This window comes from Trichomycterus rosablanca, chromosome 17 (assembly GCF_030014385.1).
Source record: "Trichomycterus rosablanca isolate fTriRos1 chromosome 17, fTriRos1.hap1, whole genome shotgun sequence".
In the NCBI taxonomy this organism is placed as follows: domain Eukaryota; kingdom Metazoa; phylum Chordata; class Actinopteri; order Siluriformes; family Trichomycteridae; genus Trichomycterus; species Trichomycterus rosablanca.
In genome coordinates this window covers 30,372,620-30,399,814 of record NC_086004.1, presented here as the reverse complement: position 1 = coordinate 30,399,814, position 27,195 = coordinate 30,372,620, and the positions used below count along the sequence as shown (strand labels likewise).

At 46.4% G+C, this 27,195-nt stretch overlaps 1 protein-coding gene across 1 annotated transcript in view; it reads left to right on the top strand.

The window, feature by feature from the left end:
* Window positions 1–20,769, top strand: part of abhd17c (abhydrolase domain containing 17C, depalmitoylase) — a 28,650-nt gene extending 7,881 nt beyond the window's left edge. Inside the window, exons 2-3 of the mRNA XM_063013162.1 lie at window positions 9,029–9,208; window positions 18,995–20,769. Coding sequence (XP_062869232.1) covers window positions 9,029–9,208; window positions 18,995–19,214 — 400 coding nt within the window. The 3' untranslated portion in view covers window positions 19,215–20,769. The remainder of the gene's footprint in view (window positions 1–9,028; window positions 9,209–18,994) is intronic.
* The last annotated feature ends 6,426 nt before the right edge of the window (window positions 20,770–27,195 follow it).

Below are 27,195 nucleotides of genomic sequence, written 5' to 3'. Positions count from 1 at the left end.
CCCCCTGCTACGGTTTGAGAAGCAGCAGTGGGTTCTTATAGAGCTTTACCCTGGATTGAGGAACACTGTACTCTATCAGCACTCTTCCAACGATGACGCCTTGATGATGGTAGCAGTGGCCGAGGGCGACTCCCAGTCCAGACAGGGGGCGCTCTCATCTCGGCATGTCTGCCAGACCTTTTATTATGGATGCCAGCTCATCGTCTGAACCTCAAACCCAGTAAGACTGTTTAGTTCTGGAGATTCGTCCAGTAGAACCACTAGTCGTTCTCTCAATGACTCTCAAACCATCAGATGAGATCATGTGATATTGGAAGAACCTCAGCGTGGTCCTGGATACCCCACCATTCTTCAAGAACATGATGGTGTTTCATCTACGAGATCTGAAGGACTTGAACGTCCCTCTCTACGGAAGTCTCGTCATCTCAAGGCTGGACTGCTGGAACTATCTTCCCAGAGTCTAGGTCTTCCCATGTACGCCTTCTTGATCCACCAATCAAAACTCAAGGAAGACGGGCATCAAGGATCTTCTCTGTAGCAACCAGGTGGTGAAATGAACCCCCCAAGAAGACTTGGTGTCTTCAAAAGGAGACCAGTCCTTCATCACCTAATAAAAATAGTTCCTCTCTCTGTGCTTCTGGATGAAACGTTTAATGAGGAAGTTCTTCTGAACGTCACTCTGGATTAGAACTTCTGCTAAATGCTGACCAGGCTGATGCTGGCTCAGGAGCGTTTGTGCCTCCTAATAATAAACAATCAGACCTTGACTTAAAAGGTTTGGACGTCCACTCAATAGAAGATGACGTGCTGGTTAGACGCAGCTCGCTGTATCTTCTGTAGAAGCTCCTAAAATCATTTCTCAGGATCTTCTTTCATTTTCACTTATTAGGTTCCATATTTTCATTTCTCTTTTAAACCCGTCATGAAGACGTGGTGATGTTTGCTCGACCCTGACCTGAGTCCCATCTTCAAGAGTCACAAAAACATCAAATCTTTCATTAAGTGTAGAGAATGGGAGTGAAGCTGAATGGATGAAGGACGTGAGTGTGACTTCAGTCGAAGGTTCTTGTGCCGTTTTCAGCGTGATAACGTTACGGCCGTGAGGAAAAATTCAGATTTCGTCTTTAATACGATTCTCACAAACTGCAGTGCAGTAAACACACTGATGTCTACACTGGCATCCACACTGGCATCTACTCTGGCATCTACACCAGCATTTACATCAACATCCACACCAGCATCCACACTGGCATCTACATTAGCATCTACACCAGCGTACACACCAGCATCCACACTGGCATCTACACCTGCATCTACACCACCGTCCACAACGACATCCAACCCAACATCTACATCAAAATCTGCACTGGCATTAACACGGGCATCTACATCATCATCTGCACCAGTGTCCACACCAGTGTCCAAATTAGCCTTAACATCTGCATCAGCGTCCACACTGGCATCTATACCAGCATCTTCACCAGCGTCCATACCCCTAACCACACCAGCATCCACACTGGCCTCCACGCCATCGTCCACACTGACATCTACACAAGCATCAACGCTGGCGTCTACGCCATCGTCCACATTGACATCTACGCCATCGTCCACACTGGCATCTACGCCATCGTCCACATTGACATCTACACAAGCATCAACGCTGGCGTCTACGCCATCGTCCACATTGACATCTACGCCATCGTCCACACTGGCCTCCACGCCATCGTCCACACTGACATCTACACAAGCATCAACGCTGGCGTCTACGCCATCGTCCACATTGACATCTACGCCATCGTCCGCACTGGCATCTACGCCATCGTCCGCACTGGCATCTACGCCATCGTCCACATTGACATCTATGCCATCGTCCACACTGGCATCTAACAGCTTCTACACCAGTGCCCACACCAACATAACTAATGAATCCAACTTTGCTCCTTGCGTTGTGTCTACAAACACAGTCCGTGCTGGCCGTCGTGTAAACGCAGGGTCGAATCCGTTAACCTGCAGTTTTAAGCGCTCTGACTGCCGGTTAGCTGTTAGCCGGGTGTAGCGCTAACACCAGCGCATGAGCGAGTTCCGCTAAAGTTAATCTGCTCTTTTCTCTGTCCTGTGAGCTTCATTAAATCGTCCTGTTGACCCATTAACACCAGACTTCATCAGCGGAGGATTTATTCCTAAAAATAATTATGAGTTACTACGGCGGGTTCTGCTAATCCCATCCAGCTCGCACCGGCCGCTAAGAAGGATTTAGAAAATGAAAACAAATAAGCTGCTCATTTACAGGCCGTGTCGTCTCTGTAATGCCGCCTGGTTTCATCAGCGGAGCTGCAGCGTGACTGATCCTTTTATTCTGTCTGAGCTCCACCTGGGTTCCCCAGGGTTCTACCCTCGCTTTTACACGTGCAGTCGAGTCCTGGTGTGCTACCGGGTTCCAAACTCCTTGGCGATACCTAAATACGACTCTAAACTAGACTCTAAAGACTAAACTAGACTCTAAACTAGACTCTAAACTAGACTCTAAACTAGACTCTAAACTAGACTCTAAACTAGACTCTAAAGACTAAACTAGACTCTAAACTAGACTCAAGTATCTAGACTCTAAACTAGACCTTAAAGACTCTAAAGACTAAACTAGACTCTAAACTAGGGATGTCCCAATCCGATCTCACAGATCGGGATCGGGGCCGATCAAGGCATTTTTAACTGATTGGAAATCGGCTTTACTAATGCCGATCATAACCCGATCTTTTGTTTTACGTCAGCATGTCCGCTGTGTGGAAATACTTTAGATTGGAAAGTGAAACGAGTCCAGCAGTGAGGTGTAACGTCTGTAATGTGAGCGTGTCACGAGGCGGTGGGAGCAGAGCCGCGTTCATTACTGTAGAATTTTACTGTTTATACGGTGTGTGAGTCGAGGATCACTCCGGTTTACTAAACAATCACTTTTAATCCCAGTATGAAAACTTCAGGACCAGAACATACAGCTTTTACCAGTTTACGTGTTACAAGACTGAACGACATCTCAGTATCGAGCGCTCTGATTGGCTTAGTTATGTAACCCAGCGTGGTAGTGATGCACTCGCTTAATAAAGAAATAAAATACTCGCTATATTCACTAATTGTCAGGAGCATTTAACACTTTATTAACTTACTCTGTTCCGAATAGCGGACAGCCAGAGCCGAGCACGCTATCCCATGCACTATGGAAGCCCCAAAGGGTCAAAACACACTCACTTTGCGTAGAAACGTCCATCAAACCATCGTCACAATACAAGCACTTTAAGAACTGGCTTTCCTTCATAACAAAAGAGTGACTTTCCATTTTATTTTGGTATTCAGGTTTTACTGTAATGCTGTTAAGTAACTTATTAGTTTTTTTATATTCAAGTTAAGCTGCTACACCACTTGTGAGTGGAGATTTCTGTTCATGTTTAGTGCATCACTGCATTAAACAGAATTATGTTCTTTGAATATAAAGTTCAAAGTGAAACTGTAATTATCTCACTTCATTTTTACTACAATGCTGCACTAGGTTTGTTTACTTTTATTTTGTAAAAGAACATTAAGCAATAGTTTGGATGCAGGCAATTTTTTCCTACAGCACTGCAGAGCTATTCAGGTGTTAAACATGTACACTGGATTAATGTGAATAACTGTAATGTACTTGAAGTGTGCACTGTGTGAACAGTATTATCTAGTTCTTATCTAGACAATATCTAGAAAATACAAGTATCGGTTTGAGAATCGGTATCGGATCGGGAACAAAATTAAAGATCGGGATCGGGAACAAAAAAACGTGATCGGGACATCCCTACTCTAAAGTAGACTCTAAAGACTAAACTAGACTCTAAAGTAGACTTCAAACTAGACTCAAGTATCTAGACTCTAAACTAGACTTCAAAGACTCTAAATTCTTAACTAGATTCTAAAGACTAGACTCTAAATTAGACTCTAATCTAGACTCTAAAGACTCTAAACATGATGTGAATCGATCAGGGCTTTTTTGGAATCCTGGAATTAAACAATCCCCCTCTGATCAAACCCAAAATCAATCCCAGGTACCGGCCGGGACTCTCTGAATAAATTGTGGAAATGACGTCAACTCCACCTTAAACTCCCCACAGCCTGTACCATCGACTCACACTTAAACGGAACACCTTCAACGTTCCTGTCGGTCCAACTGGTCCTGCCAGGGCTCAGACTGACCAGTGGATGAGCTGCTGTGTTACATGAGGACCTCAGTGTTGGTGGTTTTACTGTTTTCTAAAGCTGTGAGGACCAGGGCTCAGTGGTGTGATACAGGCGTGGTGAATAATCTGCTCTTATCAGCTCAGAAGCATCAAGGTTGGAATGTTTTCGGGACTCTTGCTGGAACTCGGTGTTACTGGAAAACTGCTTAGCCACGTTAGCTCATGTGTGAGCGTGGGGTTGGATTTTATTTTGAATATTAGCTAGCTGGCGTGTTGATGCATCTGGCACGTCAGAGCTTGTTTTTATATTTTGAGAGAAATTTATGAAGAGCCATTTTTGAAAACGCCGCCGTGTGCCAGGAATAAACTGTCACATTGGATTACGTAGCCTGTACGTTTAATCCGCGATCGGCTGCGTGCTAATAATGTCACCGCTTAAGAACGTCCGTGTTGTTTTGCCCTGGTGAGCTCGATCGGCGGAGCGATTGCTTTTGGCCCTCGCTGGTTGTTTTTGGGGATTGATGAAGATCCAGATCCAGTTCAAATACGACACCGATCCCATCCGTCAGTCAGCAGCACGTACGGGCTGTTCTTCACACGGACGCTGGAGGAATAAAACCACGTGCTATTTCTCCCCGGCGGGTTTTCCGCGCGCACTGTTTGATGTTTGGTGTGATTTATGGAGATGCCAGCGATGCCTGGACGTTTCGTGGTGCTTCAGCAGTTTGGTGTTTACACTCTGGATGTTCTGACACTGTGTGAGTGTTTGTGTTAACAGCACTTGGGAGAACGTCCTCACACCAAATATGTGAGTGTTGAGAGTCCAAGCTCACAGCTGGATGCCGGATGGGTCGCGTCCAGACGTCTCTAAATGCCATCGTGCCCAGAATCAATTTTACCAAAGTCTGGTTCTGGAAACGAACATCTAATAACAGCAAAGGGTTTAGACGGAGATCCTGCACTGTGTTTGTGTGGCTGAGCTGTTGTTGCTCCTAGATTATTTGGCGACCCCTAAACTAGACTCTAGACAAGACTCTAGACTACACTCCAAACTAGACTCTAGACTTTAAACTAGACTTTAAAGACACTAGACTCTAAACTAGACTCTTAAGTCTCTAAACCCCCAAGACTCTAATTAGACTCTAGACTCTAAACTACACTCCAGGCTAGATTCTAAACTAGACTCTAGACTTTAAACTAGAATTTAAACTAGACTCTAAATACACTAGACTCCAAACTAGACTCCAAACTGGACTGTAAAGACTCTAAACTCTAAAGACTCCAAACGTGACGTGAATCGTTCAGGGATTTTGGAATCACAGCACCAGGTTTTAGACGCAGATCCTGTGCTGTGTGTTTGTCTGGCTGAGCTGTTGTTGCTCTCAGATGATTTACAGTATCGTTACTTACAGCTGACCTTAACTGACTTGTTGCAGAGCTGCCATCCTGTAGCAGAACCATGTCGAGTCACGTCCAGCTCCCCTGTCCAGCCCATTCTCCCGCCGGAGACTGCATGACTGGAATTCACCAGGAGTGTCCACATACTTTTGGCTGAGTGCTGATTAAAGGAGCTTAAGTGGCTCTTTAATGTGCTTCAGGCCTTTAGGCAAAATGTCTGGCTGATAATCTGAAATGCCAGAGGAGGCCTGTGTGAAATGTCAGGAGAAGTTCAGCAGGATTCTGAAGATTTTCTGGCTGGAGATGCGTGATCGATTAGATCTTCAGACGTCCAGGATCTCTCTCTGTCTCTCTCTCTCTGTCTCTCTCTCTCTGTCTCTCTCTCTCTCTCTCTCTCTCTCTCTCTCTCTTTAGTTTTTCATTTCTCGTTGTTACCCTGATGAAAAGCTGTTGATTTTTTTGTTGATTCGTTCCACGTACCGTGTTTCACCATCATCACAACAAATCCGTGTTGCAGGTGCTTCAGATCATCATCACCACCCCTGTTGGAGTCGGGGGAGTGTTTTTTTGTTTTTTTTTGGATGTTCTTATTTTCGACACATCTGCAGCAGTGTGTGTTTTTGTTCTGGAGAAGCTTTTAAACCAACCAGCAGTTCTGTACAAGAACTTACACTTTTTATTAAACCACGTTGTTAAATGTGGTGGTTCGTCAACTGGATTGTTGGTTGGTTCATCAGTTGGTTCAACAGTTGGATCATTAGTTGGATTGTCAGTTGGATCATCCAGTGGTTTATCCAATAGATCATCATTTGGTTCATCAGTTGGTTAATCAGTTGGATCATGATTTGGATCCTTAGTTGGATCTTTAGTTGGTTCATCAGTTGGTTTGTCAGTTGGATCATCCAGTGGATCATCTGGTGGTTAATTTAGTGGTTTATCCAATGGATTCTCATTTGGATCATCAGTTGGTTCATCTGGTGGTTCATCCAAAGGATCATCAGTTGGATCTTTAGCTGGTTCATCCGGTGGTTCATTAAGGGGTTTATTTGGTGTCTCATTTACTACTTTTGTTATTGAATTTGTACAGGCTGACATTTCATGTCATAAGCGACTTACATTAGTGATTAAACTCAGTCTGAGAACTCCAGGTTAAGGGTCTTGCTCGGGGGCCCAACAGGGTCAACTTGGCATTTGTGCAGCATAAACCAGTGACGTTCGAGTGACTAGTCCAGTACCTGAAGCATAAAGCCTTCACTGCCTCACATCTGCCCTCACTCTTATTCTGCCTCCGTCCCAACTTTTTTGGAGTCTGTTACAGCGTCAAACTCTAACCCTGCTTCTGTTTACACTCTACAGGGAAGTTGATCAGTGAAACGTTGGAAATTAAATAAAGATTGAAGAGAATGAAACACGTCAGACATTCTCCTCTTTACTGCCTTTTACTAAACGTCCCAACTTTTCCTGAACTCTGTTGGGTCTGTATATAATGTTTATAGTTTATTTTTAGTTCTAAACAGTCTGTTTGTGTTTAACTCCACGTTTCTAGTGTTAAACTCTTACCTCCAGTCCAGCGCTGAGTAAATATTGGCTCTGAGTGCTTCAGTAAATGTTTGCGTTGGCGGAAGCTCTGACCCGGGGAAACACGCTAGCACACGGAATTACAAACACGCTAAGAACACAAACACGTCCGTGTGCACTTCTGTCCTGCTGTCCGTGTTGTGATGATGAGTGTGAGTGGAATGATGAGTGTTTATTCCCGTCTCACACACACACCAGGGGTCATGTGTTGGTGTTTTGGTGTTTTGGCGTGCCGGTCGCTCCATGAGGTCGAACCCTCGCTGCTGTTTGTGCAGCTCGTTTCTGGATTAATAAGAAACAGAGCGTCTTTAATCGGCCGCTCTGGTGCTCACGCTCGTTTGCTCTCGGTAGCTTTCCGCTCGGGAGAATCTCTGCTAACCAGCCCTGCTGAAGCCAGATCTTCCCAGAACTGTTGGCTCCTTCCAGAGATTAATTCCTGATTAGCAGGAAATGTGAAATTAAATAAGTTGAATCCGGTACCAGAGATTCGGATCTTTGGCTGCCGCTGATCGGTCAGTTCGCAGAAATACGTCTGGTTTGTTGATTCCTTCTGATTCACACCTGAAATGAACCCAGTTTTGGTTTTAGATCAAAATAAACTCATTATTTTACTGGTCCTCAAGCTTTCCGGGATCAGACTGTTAATGGTTCGTCCACCAGACAGTAACTACCTCAAGTCCGACTCCAAAAACCCTCGGACAGGTTCCTCTGAAACATGGTTAACCTTGCCAAAAATAAAATGTACAGGCGCGGCTCGGGAGGTGAAGCATGGTAACCCACTACTTCAGAGATCTGGAGATCCAGGGTTCGAATCTCAGTGGTGCTGTCGGCTAGTCGGGCGTCTTCATGGACATGATTTGGCCAATGCCTGAGGGGATAGATGGCCAAACCGGCCTAACCATTGGGAGGTGCTTTCGATTTGTCAGTGCGCTCTCAGTGCAGGTCCCATACCCGCTTGGAAATAGAAGCGATGCGCCAGAAAAGGCATGTGGCGAGTCTGGTATGAGAACCAGATCTGCCGTGGCGACGCCTAAATATACTGGAGCAGCCGAAAAACATCTTTCAAGATGCGCATGTGTGGAGCCTGGAATACTGGAGCCACACCTTCATCTTTAAATCCACATGGCGTCGCCTCACAGCAAGAAGCTCCTGGGTTCGATTCCCAGGTGGAGCCGTCCGGGTCCTTTCTGTGTGGAGTTTGCATGTTCTCCTCGCGTCTGTGTGGGTTTCCTCCGGGCGCTCCGGTTTCTTCCCACAGTACAGAGACGTGCAAGTGAGGTCAACTGGGTGTAATGTGCTAGCACACCTTAGCAGTGACGCTGACCTGCCTGGGGGTCAGTGGAAACACAATCGGCCGTGTTTGAGGGAGGGACGGTTGTACCGTTTGTCTTCTCATTGCTGCTGCGATATGCAATCTTTTGAACTAGGGATGGGGGGGGCGTTACATAAAGCTTATCGTGTCTCTCTGTACGCTATATGTACGTCTTTATTGTAATGAGTTTGAGTGTAAGGTTTCAATCCTTTCTGTCACACACAAGTCTGATTTAATGTTCTATGCACTCTCTGGGGGGGGGGGGACGGACTTGGAGTTTAGTGTGTCTCTCCGTACTCTTTACGTCTCTGTGTGGGAACCCAACACTGGCAGGTGATGAGAAGTGGCGCCAGATTGGACACGTGTCGGAGGGTGTGTCTGGTGAGCCGTCTCTCCTTGATCAGGTCAGGGGACGTGCAGGCATCAGCGGGTTCACAACAGGGAATCGGAAACGACTAAACTGAGAGATAAAATAATGATTTCGGTGTTTCCAGGTGTTGAAGTTCCGGCTTCACAGAGTTCTGACCTCTCTCTCGCCCTGCAGGTACGGCGTGACCCCCGAGAACATCATTCTGTACGGGCAGAGCATCGGCACGGTGCCCACCGTGGACCTGGCGGCTCGGTACGAGTGTGCCGCCGTCATCCTGCACTCCCCGCTCATGTCCGGACTGCGCGTGGCGTTCCCCGACACCCGCAAAACCTACTGCTTCGACGCTTTTCCCAGGTGGGTCTTAATACCATGTTTATACAAATGTTTATATACAATAAGGGGGGTCTGAGGGAGGGGATTCCTCATAACTGCTGCAGTTACGCCCCCTGCTGGCTGGTCGATGGCGCTGCACAGAGACGGGGGATAATAGAGAGCAGTGTGTGACTCTCCGTGCACGATACGGATCTCTGTATGAACCCTGGTGCAGGTGAAAAGAAGCGGTCGGTGCTGCACACGTGTCAGAGGGGGCGTGTTTCAGTCTCGACCCTCCTCGGTGGATGCACGCAGAAGCCTCCAAGTGGCGCATCCTGGGCAATGCTTGATGACAGAAGCTGTATTACAGTAACTGACTGAAGTAGCCAATTCTGCACCAACCGACCGCCAACAAGATCAAACCTTTTCTTGATAACACAGCGAGCCACGATGCCAGATGAGATGCAGTTCTGCTCCACAGTGCACTGCAGAAGACCTGGCTGAACCAAACGCAGCCGCTCTCGCCTGTGTTAACCACTGGAAAGACATGATCTAGATGACGGCTGGACACGAAGAAGAACATCTGTTACCTTCACATCTGTTACCTTCACATCTGTTACCCTCACATCTGTTACCCTCACATCTGTTACCTTCACATCTGTTACCTTCACATCTGTTACCTTCACATCTGTTACCCTCACATCTGTTACCCTCACATCTGTTACCTTCACATCTGTTACCCTCACATCTGTTACCCTCACATCTGTTACCCTCACATCTGTTACCCTCACATCTGTTACCTTCACATCTGTTACCCTCACATCTGTTACCTTCACATCTGTTACCTTCACATCTGTTACCCTCACATCTGTTACCTTCACATCTGTTACCCTCACATCTGTTACCCTCACATCTGTTACCCTCACATCTGTTACCTTCACATCTGTTACCCTCACATCTGTTACCCTCACATCTGTTACCTTCACATCTGTTACCTTCACATCTGTTACCTTCACATCTGTTACCCTCACATCTGTTACCCTCACATCTGTTACCTTCACATCTGTTACCCTCACATCTGTTACCCTCACATCTGTTACCCTCACATCTGTTACCCTCACATCTGTTACCTTCACATCTGTTACCCTCACATCTGTTACCTTCACATCTGTTACCTTCACATCTGTTACCCTCACATCTGTTACCTTCACATCTGTTACCCTCACATCTGTTACCCTCACATCTGTTACCCTCACATCTGTTACCTTCACATCTGTTACCCTCACATCTGTTACCCTCACATCTGTTACCCTCACATCTGTTACCCTCACATCTGTTACCCTCACATCTGTTACCTTCACATCTGTTACCTTCACATCTGTTACCCTCACATCTGTTACCCTCACATCTGTTACCTTCACATCTGTTACCCTCACATCTGTTACCCTCACATCTGTTACCCTCACATCTGTTACCCTCACATCTGTTACCCTCACATCTGTTACCTTCACATCTGTTACCCTCACATCTGTTACCTTCACATCTGTTACCTTCACATCTGTTACCCTCACATCTGTTACCCTCACATCTGTTACCCTCACATCTGTTACCCTCACATCTGTTACCTTCACATCTGTTACCCTCACATCTGTTACCCTCACACATTCATCCTGCTGATAATAAACACGTGAGAATATTCTCATCAATCAGGTCACATGTAGAACAGAACAGAAATGTTCATTATCTGTGTCTACTGAAGCCCACGGGAGGAGCATTAGCATGTTCTCCCTCCCCCCCCCAGTATGTTTGATAATATTGTAACTGAGAAGATTTGTCTCCACGTTCATTCCTGTTACCCACATTTGTTCTTAGTTCTTATTTGTTTTAAAAATAAAAGAACACTAGACTGTGCCCGGTGTTCTGGTGCTTTAGCATGTTCTCCATGCTGCTGTATTTCATGTATTTACTAATTCTAGGTTAAAATTAGAACCATCAGTCCTGTTACTGTCGGTCCTGTTACTGTCGGTCCTTTTACTGTCAGTCCTGTTACTGTCGGTCCTGTTACTGTTAGTCCTGTTGTACTCAGTCCTGTTACTGTCAGTCCTGTTACTGTCAGTCCTGTTACTGTCGGTCCTGTTACTGTCGGTCCTGTTACTGTCGGTCCTGTTGTACTCAGTCCTGTTACTGTCAGTCCTGTTGTACTCAGTCCTGTTACTGTCAGTCCTGTTACTGTCAGTCCTGTTACTGTCAGTCCTGTTGTACTCAGTCCTGTTACTGTCAGTCCTGTTACTGTCGGTCCTGTTACTGTCGGTCCTGTTACTGTCAGTCCTGTTACTGTCAGTCCTGTTGTACTCAGTCCTTTTACTGTCGGTCCTGTTACTGTCGGTCCTGTTACTGTCAGTCCTGTTACTGTCAGTCCTGTTGTACTCAGTCCTTTTACTGTCGGTCCTGTTACTGTCAGTCTTGTTACTCTGTCCTGTTACTGTTAGTCCTGTTGTACTCAGTCCTGTTACTGTTAGTCCTGTTGTACTCAGTCCTGTTACTGTTAGTCCTGTTGTACTCAGTCCTGTTACTGTTAGTCCTGTTGTACTCAGTTCTGTTACTGTCGGTCCTGTTGTACTCAGTCCTGTTACTGTTAGTCCTGTTGTACTCAGTTCTGTTACTGTCGGTCCTGTTACTGTCGGTCCTGTTACTGTCGGTCTTGTTACTCTGTCCTGTTACTCATATACAGCTTCATCTTCCACTTAGAAACCTTGTACAAATGAAACCAAGGTGCCTGAGATTCGACCCAAACACATCCTGAGTAGTTGAGTGTGTGTGTTACTCCTGTAGATAAAATCAGCGCCCGTTTGGTGGAATTGTTTTGGATTATTTTCCTGATTGACCGTAACGCGGGTCTGACCGAGCCGCCCGTGTTCATCTCATGGTTTTAAACCCTTTAACTCAAACATCAGATCGTCTCTGTGACATCGTGCCGGCGCGGCGACCTTGGCGTGGCGGCGCTCTGTAATTCCCCGTACGCTCTGAGCAGATCTGAGGATTTAGGATGATTACGCCGGCGAGCCGGAGCGTTTTTAATCTCCTCCGTCCTGATGTGTTTCCAGCGCCGTCGGAATTCTGAGAGGTTAATAACCGACCGGGCGACTCAAAACCCTCAATAACATCAACACCACCACAAAATAAACGCCGCCAACGTCCTGCTGAGTCGCGCTGAGCATTCCTCTCTAACCTACTCACCGCATCGAGCACCAAAAGTATCCGGACACCAGATCACGAGCCTGTTGGACGTGTCTTCCAAAAACGTTGGACGCTTATATGATGTGAATGTACCCAGTGCTCAAGCGTCCTGCAAAGAGCCACAACCTCGACCTTACTGAACACAACCACAGGCCAGTCATGCTAACAAAGAGAAGGGCCTTCCCTAAACTGTTATGCAACAAAACTGAAAGCATTCACCATTAAACCAAAGCATTAATGAAAAAAAGTAGTTCCTCGTGGTTGGTTCTTGAGTGGAACGCAGCGGATCTGATCAGCTTAAAGACCTGACGGACTTTGATCAGGACCAGATCGTCAGCAATGGGGTGTGACAGGCGGGCGTGGTCCGTAGTGGGCGAGTCCCCGCTCACAGAAGATCTACTGTGGATCAAACTGCGGATGAATCATCACAACACACAGAGCAACCAACCCTTCTGTACCAGTCAGAGTTCCCATGCATCTCCTGTCCACCAGCGATGGCGTCAAAGAACGTGTGCATGGTTCACTGTGGAAGAAATGACCTGCTTGTACCTCCTGGTGATACCACCAGTGGATCTTGTAGCTCTTTTTGACCAGAAGAACTCTGCTTCTTCATCTGGTTCTGTTTGGGCTTCTTCGAACTTCAACGTGGGTTAATGTACCTTAAGAACGACACAGGAACGCCAAGGTTCTGAGCTCCCGGGTTTGAATCTCTGCTCTGCTACCCGTCGACTGGGCGCCCACAATCAGCCTCCAGTCTCCTGGGTGGGAACGACCGGACTAAGGGGGCGGGGTTATCGGCACATTGTAGGTACCCTGGTTGCCCAGGGTAGGGTGTACAGAAAGTGGAGGAGCACAGAGATCCGGGCGTGGCCCTCCATACGCGAAGCTGACCTCACAGGAGTGTGTGTCAGTTGAATATGCACCCTCCTTTACGCCATCGGAGTCGCCAGCAGCGGATTGGCTACTCTAAATGATGTAAAACGGCGCAAGGCTATTGGAGGCACCAGGTTTGTCTCAAGGTCACCACAAACTGGGTCAAAGTGGATCTGAGCTTTTTTGACAGCAGGTTCATGTATGGACTGTATGAATCCAGACCAGCTGATTCCAGATCCCAGAGCTCGAACCCAATCTCCTCCAGATTGTGCCGTGACCTCCACTTTCTCAGCTCGGCGCAGCCTGGCGTTTGCTGAACGCTCTCGCATTAGCGTGGATAATTGAACGGAACTTCTTGCTTTTCGTTAGCGCAGACCCGTCCACCAGACCCGTCCACCAGACCTGTCCCCTCGTCAGCCCTCGTTAGAAGAAATGAAAGCTAACTGCTTGAATCACGTCCCGTTCCTGTTTTCAATCAGCTCCATTAAATCCCACTTACCGCTGGAGCGCGGCGGCATTTAGTCATCGGATGCTGGCTGAGAAGATCCGCTCATTCTGGTCCTTAATGATCTGCTGTGTTGGGCTCCAAACCTTTCTGACCCTGGAACTCGCTCATCATGGCAGCCTTTGGAACCGATGGTTAGCGTAGCTTTCCTGACCGTTGATGTCCAACCCTACGTATTCTGAGATCTTTGCGTGGTCCGTTGATGCTCATCAAGCTCGTCCAGCTGGTAAAATGACATGAAGTTTTAATCAGCGTGAACATTCAGGTTGAAGTTGACGACCAAAACCAAGCTGGACTGGTTATTGCTGGACTGGATTCCAAAGACCAGGCGTTTGTGAAGATCTTCACCTCTAATGAAGGCTGTCCTGTTCAGTGTTCAGTCTCTGGACTGAGACCAGGCCGGGTCAATGAGGTCCTTCCAGGATTTCAGCTGGTCTGTTTGGTGGTCAAAGTGTCTCCTGCATCGTTTATAGACAAACCAAACTGGCCATGTCTGTGTGGAAGAGAAGGCCAGATGAGGTATCATCTCATGGAGTGTCGCCGGTCTGGCCAGGCGCTCAACTGACTTAACTGACTGCACTCGAGTGAGTGCTGGGGCTCTGGATGAGGGTTCGACTCCTTTCGGCTGATGGAGCAACTCCAACTGTCTGGACAAGGTGATGGAACGAGTAACTCTTGGGCTTCTGTCCTGCAGCAGACAGAGACTGACTCCTGCTGTCTGGTCAAGGCCAAGGCATGAACGGTGGAGGAATGTTCAGAGTGTAGTGTGTTCCTCCACGTCTGTTATGGCTTTGTGATGAAGAACCTGGTGGCTCTGTCTGGTCTCTGTCCAACTCTTCGTTTTGTTTCCTTGTTTTGACTTTGGAATGGAATTCGACCGAGGTGTGGAACGGCGACGTTCTTTCACAAAGACCTTCATGGCCCTCATTAAAGAAGGATTAACCACAGAACTGGATCTGTCGTACGTTCGGACGAGCACTTCGACCAGAACCCTCCACCAGATCCCAGTCGTGTTTGGGGATTATTTTTTTGGAGTACCCTTCATCGTTACTTCATGCTTGGAGTATGGCATGTTCCTTCACATCTGTTATGGCTTTATGAAGGAATTCACCACTGGCTGGTAAGAAGAACCTGGCGGCTTTGTCTCGTCTTGGTCTTTCTCCTTGGTCTCTGAAGTTTTGGACACCTCTGGTCAAATTCTACAGTTGGTAGACTTTCAAACCGAAAACACGTTTTTGTTTTGACTTTGGAATGGAATTCGAATGGGTGTGGAACGACGTTCTTGCACAAACACCTCCATGGCCCTCGTTAAGAAGGAATTTGCCACAGCACTGGATTTGGCGTAAGTTGGACCAGAATCTTCCACTAGATCTTAGTCGTGTTTGGGAGCAGCTTAACTGGGATTGTTCTTTGGAGTATACTTGTAATAAGGCGCGTTCCTCCACGTCTGTTATGGCTTTACGTAGGAACCTGGTCTTGGTCCTCCTTCATCTCTGAAGTTTTGGACACCCTTGGTCCAATTCTATGTTTGGTGGACTTTCAAACCGAAAAAAACATGACCTCCATGGCCCTTGCCAAGCAAGAATTAACCACGGCACTGGATCTGTCATCCACCAGATCCCAGTCGTGTTTGTGAGCTGCTTAACTGGGATTGTTTCTTTTGGAGTTTCCTTCACCGTTCCTCTTAGTTCTGGTCCACGACTGATGTGCTTTTAATCCCGAAGTTCCACAACAACCTGTTCTCCGTCAGCTTAACACACGTCTGGATTTAACATCACACACGTCCAGGTCTCAGCAGAGCTCCGGTCGGTTCCAGACGGACCTCCCAGTTCCGATCCGGTCGATCCAGTGTTGGACGGCCACAGCGCTCGACAGGAAGGAAAGAACCGAGACGGATCTGGGCCGCTCGCTGTTGTCGGGAAATAAACATTTACAAACAATCGTAATCATGTTTTTCTTTTGCTGGTGCGCTGGTGATTTGTGACTTTGGCATTTTGACTGAAGACTCTCCGGGCTGGAATTTGTAGCGTTTTTGTGACCTGTGTTGTGACGGCTGGATGAAAAATAACGGGACGCGCTGCAAAGAAACAGGACGAGTGATTCAGACGTTAGTCACGTAAACAAAACCAGATCTGAAGATGAGGAGCGTAAAGCTGGTGGCCTTTATCTATTAAACCATTGGTACAGCAGTCTGAAGGTTGCCAGTTCAAGTCCCACCACTGCCAGGTTGCCACTGTTGGACCCTTAACCCTCAATTGCTTAGATTGTGTGTTCTGTCACAACTGTAGTTATAGCCTAGCGATTAAGGTACTGGACTAGTAATTGAAAAGTCGCTGGTTCAAACCCCACCACTACCAGGTTGTCACTGTTGGGCCCTTGAGCAAGGCCCTTAACCTTCAAGGGCCCTTAACCCCCCCCGATTTAGTTCTTACATTCAGCACATAAGAAGGACGACACTACTCTCGCTGTATTCCTCCACCTCTCGTGCAGCTGGATCAGACCACCAGGTGTCGCTGTTGCAGCACTGAGCTGATTCACACTCCGGTCCTCCGTTCCTCAGAAGTGCCCCGCCCGTGTCCCGGTGCCCGCTTCAGTTTTCTAAACGCAGTAATTGAGTTGAGACGTTGTTCCCGCCGCTTTCATCCGGCTCCCGCTGTAATTACTGCGCTCGACCTTCTAATGTATTAATCATCGAGTCGGACGCGCCGAGCGCTAATTACTGCTCTGAAGCGCTGAATTAATTAATATGCTAAATTGATTAGCGGCGGGCGAGGTGAAATATTTCACGGCCGTCGGTATTAAATAAAAGCGGTGAGCCGTGACCGAGCGCCGGTACAGAAACACCGAGGCGACTGGAGTCCTCAGCCCTGAAGATCTGATCTGATCTGATGTGCTGCTCGCTGGTGCTGCTGGAGATGAATGTGAATGCGCTGGAGCTCGTTTACTGGAGGGAATCACTTCCTGTTAACACGCTGCAGTGCTGATGTGGATCTCAGGAGTCCAATATTACCTGTAAACACTAAAGCTAACGGCTCAATTCTGATGGGATCTTCTACTGATGCCAAAATTTACTCATGATCTCCTGGTTCTGTCCCAAACCGGTGTGTAACTAACGACTGTGTTGCTTTGAGACGATGTCCACTGTAAAAAGCGCTATACTAATGAACGTACACTAATTAGTACATGTGAGTTTGAGGGATCCAATAGATGTCGGGCTGATGGAGGTTCCTTGTGGTTCACATGTTGAACGCAGCAGATCAGATCAGCATAAAGACCCGTGACACTTATGACCAGACGACTGGGTTAAAGCAGAGACGGGGACTCGTTTCAAATGACTCAGACTCGAGTGCAACAAAAGTCAGCAGCTCTAGTTACGTGTGATAATTATATATATATATATGAGCCGACATCATTCTGATCATTTTATTTTCTGCTCTCTAATAATAATAATAATAATAATAATAATAATAATAATAATAACGCTCCGGCCGTCTTAACCTACAACACACACAATGTGTAAATGTTCCAGCCAGCTTCCGGTGTAGTGATGAAGCGTCGCTCCCTACTTAAAATGGTGGAGTACCCTACGTAGTGCACTTCACAGGAACAACCGGGGTGAATGGAACGTTCCTACAGAATCGGTGCTAATGGTTGAAAGACGCTTTCTGAACCAATCAGAGCTTCTGATTGTAATTGTTAGTAAGAAATGCTGTTATTTGCATTTATTCGGTTTGCGTCACACAGATGACGTGGTAATGAAACGCTCGATCGGCTTTCTAACGACTTCCTGTTTTACTTCACCACTGGGAAAAGTTTGGAGGTTTTTAATTATAAGCACATTTACAAAATAACGGATTCTGTTCCTAATGGGACGCACGCTTATAAATGTAATAGCATCTGGAAGAACAGAAGCTCAGGTAAGCAGTACTATGGATATTTTGCTGTGTTTGGGATTTTGGCCGCTGTGCCGTAATTTGCAATGAAAACAAAACGTATCAGTTGAAGCTTTTAACTGGAACCGAGGAAAGTAAAGACACGAAGTAAAACGGCTAAATACACTCGCTAATCTGTTGTTGTTTTTATCTGAACTTACAGATTATTTCTTTATTTCTACGCTACATTTATAATATATGTTTTGTGTAGATTATACTGACTCGTGACTTGACTCAACTCTAGCCTAAAGACTCGTGACTTGACTCGGACTCGTATTTTGTGACTTGTGAACGTCTCTGGGTTGAAGTGTCTCTCAAACAGCCCTCAGCTCAGCCCCACTCAACAACTTTGGGATGAACCAGAACATCAGAACATTTTTTGACTGTATGGGCACAAATTCCCACACACAGACACCCTTAAGTCTTGTATGAAGCTTCTCAGAAGAGCGACTGTTGTTCAGATCGCACCAGGATCTATATTTTAAATAGAGTTACTAGCTTCTCTTTGTACATGATGAATGTGTTATTAATAAGCTTTATTACAGTGATGCAGGAGTGATCTGATTTATCAGTTTACATTTCCATATTTAAAGGACTGTAGGAGGGAAATGTCATCGTTTAAGCCGTACTAAATTCACGGGAAAATGAGCTTAATGTCACGGACCTCGTTTATTCCAATAATCACAGATTTCAGCCTTTTTTTTAACAAAAGTCACATCAGTCATTAAATTTCACTCATAATAAACAGCACAGCTACATTAATAGTCGAATGTAAACCTAGAACATCCAGCGACGCTCCTAAAGAACAAAATTCTCCTCCGTGTTTTGACCCACAGAATCGGTTGTTAGTTTTCCAGACTCAGTTCCCCGAGTCGTGTTTTTAGCTGCTTTACTTCCACATCTTGGACGTTTCGACTGAGCGATTAGTAACTGAATTGCTGTAGGATCGCTAGGACGCCTCATAGTGCAGATTAACCGTGAATGTAAAGTACTTGAACGCTGCACGATTGAAAAACGTTAAATCACTAAACACAAACATTAAAGTTAGAATTCTGTGGAAGTTCTCTGTGACGGAGCACCCCACCGTCGCTGGGTTCGGATTTGGGCGGTACCACGGGGGTGAGGCTGGATAAGGGTTCAGATCCGTGCATCTCCAGCTGTGAAGTTTGTTTCTTGTTATTATTTGTAGATTTCACCGGGGGTGCACAAACTTTTGCGCAGCGGTTTGGCGTCGGCGTTCGCTCTAACGGTGTGACCTCTGCGTTTCTGTCTGTCTTTCAGCATCGATAAGGTATCGAAGGTGGCGTCGCCGGTGCTGGTGATCCACGGCACGGAGGACGAGGTGATCGACTTCTCCCACGGCCTCGCCATCTACGAGCGCTGCCCGCGGGCCGTGGAGCCGCTGTGGGTGGAGGGCGCCGGGCACAACGACATCGAGCTGTACGCCCAGTACCTGGAGAGACTCAAGCGCTTCATCTCCTTCGAGCTGGCGACGTCCTGAGGGCATCGCCGCGTACCACCGCCAACAACGCCACCGCACAGGCCGCCGCGCTGAGGACCACCGTGTGTGAGGGTGTGGCACACGCCGGGAATCGGTTTAACCACGGCTCTGCCCGCCGTTCAGTGAATTTTCTTTATTGTTTTTTCCGTTCTTTCCTCTTTTTACTTGATGATGAAGGTTTCCAGGTGGTGCACCACTCCCCTCCATGTTCTGTTTTCTTAGTTTTGATGTAAATTTGAGTCGAGGGTGAATCTACCGGTGCACTATTTTTACCTGCTGTTTACGTGACCACTACTTTTATTATTATTATTATTATTATTATTATCATTATTATGTTGGGTTTAATTTCTGATCCTCTCGACGTTCTGCTCTCGATCTCTGGGTTCCATTCAAGATTTGATTTCTTTTGCATTTAATTAAATCAATAAAAATGAAGAACTGATTAACTGGACATTAATTAACTGGACATTTTGACGTCTTTATGTACTTGAACTGGTTACGGATTGAGATGGAACCACGTTTTTTAGGCTCCGCCGCTCGAGCATGGTGCTGCGCCGCCATCATCCACGCTACATCGGTCTTAAAACTCTGGGACGTTTTTGGTTCGGGACGGCGTGCCTTACGCCTCCGGACGTCTGCGTCGGCGTCCCTCGCGGTTGACGCTAGCTGCTACTCTTCCACGGATAAATCACTGTGAAAACGAAGCGGCCGAACAACGAGGGTACGAACGCCGAACCCGCTCGGCTGCTTCTTCCTTTCACGCGTCCACCCCAACGAACCCCAAAAGGACCCCCAACAGACCCCAGTGGACCCAGAAGGACTCAAACAGACTTGGATCCTGAAACTGAAACGCTAGCTTGCTCTGTTTTTATCCGCCGCTCTGAAATGTTAATGTATTCGAGGGTCGAACTTCACGCTGGAAGATTCAACCTGCGTCCAGAAACCAGGACGCTCGGCTTTAATCGGTGAGCTTTTTAATTCTGAAGGTTTTTCTTTCCTTTTATATTCTTCAGGCTTTTCCGGGCGTCATCGTATCATCGTAACGCTGATTATTTTTGTTTCAGGATTTCTGTATTATTATTATTATGAAGTGACTCCTCATGGTGGGACCGTGAGCGTAACCTGACTTAAATCTTCTGTATTTTTAATTCCCCACAAACCCGGACAGTCGTAACTGAGCCCTGCTTCTGGTTTCGTTGTTTTTTTGATACCGAGCTTTTTAAGGACGTTTTTTCCAGAACTCGGACCCTCCTCACGTCTTTTAGCGCTGGTTTATAAGATACTCGTACTGTAGGCGCCGTCGTTTCTCTATAGATGAATGAAAGTATTTAATCTTTTGTAAGGATTTAAAGGTTTTGACACTGGAAGCTGTACGCAGGTGTAATGAAGATAAAATCGTTGGTACAAACGATCAGTCGTGCTCGTGTAACTCGTATTATTTTTAACCGCTTCTGAAGGATGAACCTGAAGTCTTGACGTGCCGTCAGACGGATTCTTGTTCTCTCGATGTCGGCTGTGTTGCTGTATAATGGAATAAAGGATGCATGGAATCTAACACATCTGATCCGGCTTCGTTATTTTACATCTCTGTCTCAGATCAGCCATAACATTAAAACCACCTCACTGTCCATCTTATCAGCTCCACTTACCATATAGAAGCACTTTGTAGTTCTACAATTACTGACTGTAGTTCATCTGTTTCTCTACATGCTTTGTTACCCCCTTTCACCCTGTTCTTCAATGGTCAGGACCCCCACAGGACCACCACAGAGCAGGTATTATTTAGGTGGTGGATGATTCTCAGCACTGCAGTGACACTGACATGGTGGTGGTGTGTTAGTGTGTGTTGTGCTGGTATGAGTGGATCAGACACAGCAGCGCTGCTGGAGTTTTTAAACACCACGCTGTCACTGCTGGACTGAGAATAGTCCACCAACCAAAAATATCCAGCCAACAGCGCCCCGTGGGCAGCGTCCTGTGACCTCTGATGAAGGTCTAGAAGATGAGCGACTCAAACAGCAGCAATAGATGAGCGATCGTCTCTGACTTTACATCTACAAGGTGGACCGACCAGGTAGGAGTGTCTAATAGAGTGGACAGTGAGTGGACACGGTGTTTAAAAACTCCAGCAGCGCTGCTGTGTCTGATCCACTCATATCAGCACAACACACACTAACACACCACCACCATGCCAGTGTCACTGCAGTGCTGAGAATCATCCACCACCTAAATAATACCTGCTCTGTGGGGGTCCTGACCATTGAAGAACAGCATGAAAGGGGGGGTAACAAAGCATGCAGAGAAACAGATGAACTACAGTCAGTAATTGTAGAACTACTAAGTGCTTCTATATGAAACAGCTGCAGAAATAACATTTTCTAAAAACCTAGAGTCACCTTGAAACGGCCAGTTTCTTCTCAGGCGTGTTTATTTGGCGTAATGTTGGCACAGAACATGTTACCGGGTCGCTGCGAGACTCGGGTCTTTGCCCCCGACTTTGCTGAGGTGCCGTTATCGACGGGCACTGTTCCACCGAGCACACTGGAAAGTCTGTTAAATGGTTGGAGAAAAGCTTGTAGGTCAAGGCGGCAGTAGAACTCTGAATCTGTGCCATCATAGGTGCCAACCAGGCCATGAGCCAACGTTCTGCGATATTCACCCGCGAGCTAAAGCACAGGAAGTGACGTGGAGAGAAATAGATGGATTTATTTTCCTCAGCCCCTCTGGGCGTGAATTTTTGCGTCCAGATTACAGGTTGGTGTGGCATGACTGCTCTGATGGATCCGATAGATCCTGAAGTTCAGCCACTGTAGATGGACAGAATGATTAAAACCTGTGTTTGGGGTGTGGAGCAGTTCATTAGACATATCCACCACTGATGAGACCTGGGTTCAAGTCCCAATGATGTCGTCAGTCTGGTTGGGCCACATCTGAGGAAGGTGAGGCTGAAATGAGAGTCACTGCCTTGTCGCTGTCTGGTGGAGGAATAAAGAAAGTGTAGCGTCTTCTACTATACTCTGTTGGGATCCATTGCTGGTTGGTCAAGAGATGCATGTTTGGAGGACAAGTTCTAGCTTGCAGCAATGGTATCTGTATGATGGACGTCCATCACCTCGTCCATCACCTCAAGAAGGATCAGTGAAGGAGGTGAAGCTCTACAGAACTCTACAGTCTTGATAATGGTGCCAATGGTTTTGGAATTGGGACTTCCAAGAAGCTAGTAGTCAGCTGTCTATATAGTTTTGGCCCTGAAGAGTAAATCTAGCTTAGTTGTGGTGGTGGGGTCATGAACGTTTTGAGCCCTTAAACAGGGTTCTTCACCAAATAAAACCTCATGAGAACCTCGTGTTGAGAGGCTTAAACACTCGTTATGATACCCAGACGTCTCATCTCATGTTCAGATATATGAAACCCCAGAATCTAACATTCTAGAGTAATGAGCAAACCACCATAAACAGATCTGTCAGTGATGGACGTCAAGAGGCCGGCGGATTGAAGAATGAAGCGTGGGCGACGTTTTAAAACTCTCAGACCAGATTAAACGATTATAGTGGATCGTACGTGGGGTGGAATCGAAACGCCAACGTGCTTAAATAGAATTTAGTGCAGAACTGGAACTCGAGCTCTCGAGGAAGCAATACCATGAACGTTAACGTTAAGTGAGGAGGATCGTAAACGGTGGAGAAACCACCAGTGGATGCCACAAGAAGTTCCATCCGACGTTCTTCTGCTCTTATATTTACGTTACGGTTCATTTCCATTCATCTGGCTGAAGTTTTTATTCAAAGCGACTTACATGAAGCCACAGGAACGCATTCCAGCGCTGAGCGTCGTCCAGAAAGACCTGCAGAGTCCACAGAAGATCTTCTACACATCCAAAACAGCCTGAAATCTAAATCTGTGGAGGATCTTTCTCTAGCTTTATTTACACAAGTGATGAGAAGAAAGGAACCGGTTCCAAAAAGTCATAAGAACCAAGAATAAGAGAGATGGGAACGTCATCAGTCCCCTGATTTAGCTTTACTTCCAGCCTTCGCTCTGTTCGGATCCGTTCCTACCAGCTTGTGCATTTTACTCCATTACACTCCCGAGAAGAGGGCGTGTCTAAATCCTCAGATCCCTTAAAATGCTCCTACTGAGGCGCCTTCATTTACATTTTCAGCATTTAGCGGACTTACAGTACAGTTACAGTATACAATCTGAGCAATTTTAGGGTTAAGGGCTTTGCTCAAGGGCCCAACAGCATTAATCTGGCAGTGGTGGGTCTTGAACCAGTTACCTTCTGATTACTAGTCCAGTACCTTTACCGCTAGGCTACAGCGTCCCCGCCTTAATTCTGAGTGATGATCTGACTGAATAACGAGAGAGCGTCCGACGCCTCCTCAGCGCTGAAAATCAATCCCAGATGAATCAATGTGGAGCAACCAACGGAGTTCCTTTCACATGTAAATAAATTCTCGTTGATGTGTAATCAGTATAAAGGTGCTGGAGTGTCGTCAGGGAGAGTTTAACTGGTTTTCTGCTCACTGCGGTCATACAGGGCAGGTGTATCCTAATGGTTAGGGTACTGGACTAGTAATCAGAAGGGCGCTGGTTCAAGCCTCCCCGTTGGGCCCTTGAGCAAGGCCCTTAACCCTCGATTGCTTAGACAGTATACTGTCACAGTGCTGTAAATCACTTTAGATAAAAGTGACATTGATTACATTCCAAATTTTGCTGTACACTATATAGCCAAAAGTATTCGGACACTGCTCTAGCCGCTCCTCTGAGAAGCTTCTCACAAGACTGTAGTACGTCTGTGGGAATTTGTGCCCGTTCTCAAAAGCCTCAGTTGATGTTCCGGTTCATCCCAGAGCTGTTGAGTGGGGCTGAGCTCAGGGCTCTGTGCAGGACGCTGGACGCACAGGGACACAGTCATGCTGGAACAGGAGTGGACCTTCCCTAAACTGTTGATGCAAAGTCAGATTTATTACACCTGTAAATTTAATGATCCAGTGACGGGTCCAGTGACAGTGTTTATTATTAAATGAGGACTGTTGTACCCTAGTGGTTAAGGTGCTGGACTAGTAATCAAAAGGTCGCTGGTTCAAGTCCCACCACTGCCAGGTTTTCACTGTTGGGCCCTTGAGCGAGGCCCTTAACCCTCATTTGCTTAGACTGTATACTGTCACAGTACTGTAAGTCACTTTGGATAAAGGCGTCTGCTAAATGCCGTGACTGTAAATGTAAACACGGCGGTTGTGATTTACCGTAGTATTTCTGCCGGCCCAAACCACGCTGGCTATTCTCTACAGATCTGTTCATCAACAAGATGAGAAATAAAAACGTGGTGTCGTCGTCCCGGGTGATTAAATCTAGATTAATGATACAAATATCAATTCTGTCTATTTAAAATTAAATCCACATCACGATAAAGTCACCAGTGTAAAATCACGTCTGTTTTAATGTATATATTTATATATTTTTTTGGAAAGAAAATAGGAAGCATTTGTACCGGATTGTTTGTCAGCGCTTCTGATTGGATGCAGCGTTGCACGGCGCTCGTGGGAAAATATGCAAGAACTCGTGTCACTTATGATCAATGGCTGCAATTTCCAAACAAGCTCGCTGCCATTTATTTTATCTGTGAATATTAACGCGGCGTTCCAGCCGATCATCTCCACCGGGGTCGAACCGCCGTGTGGGTACGTGTTCCGTATTAAAGCCGTAGCTCAAACTCGAACCCGCTCCTGAATCTTCTCCTCTGTTCTCAGTCTAGAATATTTTGAGGAGCACGTCTGTGGGAATTTGTTACACATTCTAAGGGTCGACCTCAAATCAGTGTTCCAATTCATACCAGAAGTGTTGAGTGGGATTGTTGGAGGCCGCTGTCTCACTCTCTTTTACTCTCTCTCTCACCCACTCATTCTCTCACTTGTTCACTCTTGCATTCTCTCACACTCTGTACCCGCTTTTCACTTAGTCTCTCTTTTCCTCTCTTACACTCTCACACTCACTCTATCTGTCTCTCTCTCTTTTACTCTCTTTCAATTCAATTCAATTTGCTTTATTGACATGACAAATTTACATATTTGTATTGTCAAAGCTTTGATATAGTATATAAATATTTACAAACAAAAAAAGAACAGGTATATACATAGAAAAAAAGGGTAAGAAAATATTCATTATGTAATAAAACAATTATTCACACAAAAAAAGAGAAAATATTACTGTGTGTGTGTGGGGTGTGATGTGTGTGTGGTGGGTGTGTGTGTGTGGGGGGGTGATGTGTGTGTGTGTGATGTGTGTGTGGTGTGTGTGTGTGGTGTGTGTGTGTGTATATGTGTGATGTGTGTGTGTGTGTGTGTGTGTGTGGGGTATGTGTGTGATGTGTGTGTGTGTGTGTGTGTGTGTGTGTGGGGTGTGTGTGTGTGATGTGCGTGTGGGGTGTGTGTGGGGTGTGTGTGTGTGGGGTGTGTGTGATGTGTGTGTGGTATGTGTGTGTGATGTGTGTGTGTGTGTGTGTGTGTGATGTGTGTGTGTGTGTGTGTGTGTGTGTGTGGGGTATGTGTGTGATGTGTGATGTGTGTGTGTATATGTGTGATGTGTGTGTGTGTGTGTGTGTGTGTGTGTGTGTGTGTGTGGGGTGTGTGTGATGTGTGTGTGGTGTGTGTGTGTGTGGGGTGTGTGTGTGATGTGTGTGTGGTATGTGTGTGTGTGTGTGGTGTGTGTGTGTGTGGGGTGTGTGTGTGATGTGTGTGATGTGTGTGTGTGTGTGTGTGTGTGTGTGTGGGGTATGTGTGTGATGTGTGATGTGTGTGTGTGTGTGTGTGTGTGTGGGGTGTGTGTGGGGTGTGTGTGTGTGATGTGCGTGTGGGGTGTGTGTGGGGTGTGTGTGTGTGGGGTGTGTGTGATGTGTGTGTGGTATGTGTGTGTGATGTGTGTGTGTGTGTGTGTGTGTGTGGTGTGTGTGTGTGTGTGTGTGTGGGGTATGTGTGTGATGTGTGATGTGTGTGTGTATATGTGTGATGTGTGTGTGGTGTGTGTGTGTGTGGGGTGTGTGTGTGGTATGTGTGTGTGTGTGTGGTGTGTGTGTGTGTGGTGGGTGTGTGTGTGTGATGTGTGTGTGGTGTGTGTGTGTGTGTGGGGTGTGTGTGTGATGTGTGTGTGGTGTGTGTGTGTGTATATGTGTGATGTGTGTGTGTGTGTGTGTGGGGTATGTGTGTGATGTGTGATGTGTGTGTGTGTGTGTGTGGGGTGTGTGTGTGTGATGTGTGTGTGGGGTGTGTGTGGGGTGTGTGTGTGTGTGATGTGTGTGTGGTATGTGTGTGTGTGTGTGATGTGTGATGTGTGATGTGTGTGTGTATATGTGTGTGTGTGTGTGTGTGTGTGTGGTGTGTGTGGGGTGTGTGTGTGATGTGTGTGTGGTATGTGTGTGTGTGTGTGTGATGTGTGTGTGTGTGGGCGTGTGTTGATGGTCCCTCTCCTGATATAATGGCCAGTTTCTGTCTGTCTGTCTCTCTGTCAGCGTTCTGAAGCGTCTCACTTCTCTCTCTAACTGATGATAATATTTGTTTCTAATTGTTGTGAACCTTTCTCACTTATTCTTACTCACTCGCTTACTCTCTTACTCTCACTTTTTTTTTCATTCGTTAAATTTCTCACTTTCTCTCTCACACACACTGTATCCTTCTTTCACTTATCTCTCACACTCTCTTCCCATTTGTTTCTCTCTTTTACTCTCACACTTTTTCTTTCACTTATTCTCTCTCACTTGTTCACTCTTTCACACACACTGTGTCCCTCGTTCACTTATCCTCTAGCTTTCTCTCTCTCTTACTATCTTACACTCTCACACACACTCTCTATCTGTCTGTCTCTTTCTTTTATTCTCACTCTCTCTTACATTCTCTTTTACTTATTCTCTCTTACTCGGTTACTCTCTCACACTATTACTCGCTCTCACACACACACTGTATCCCTTTTTCACTTATTCTCTCTT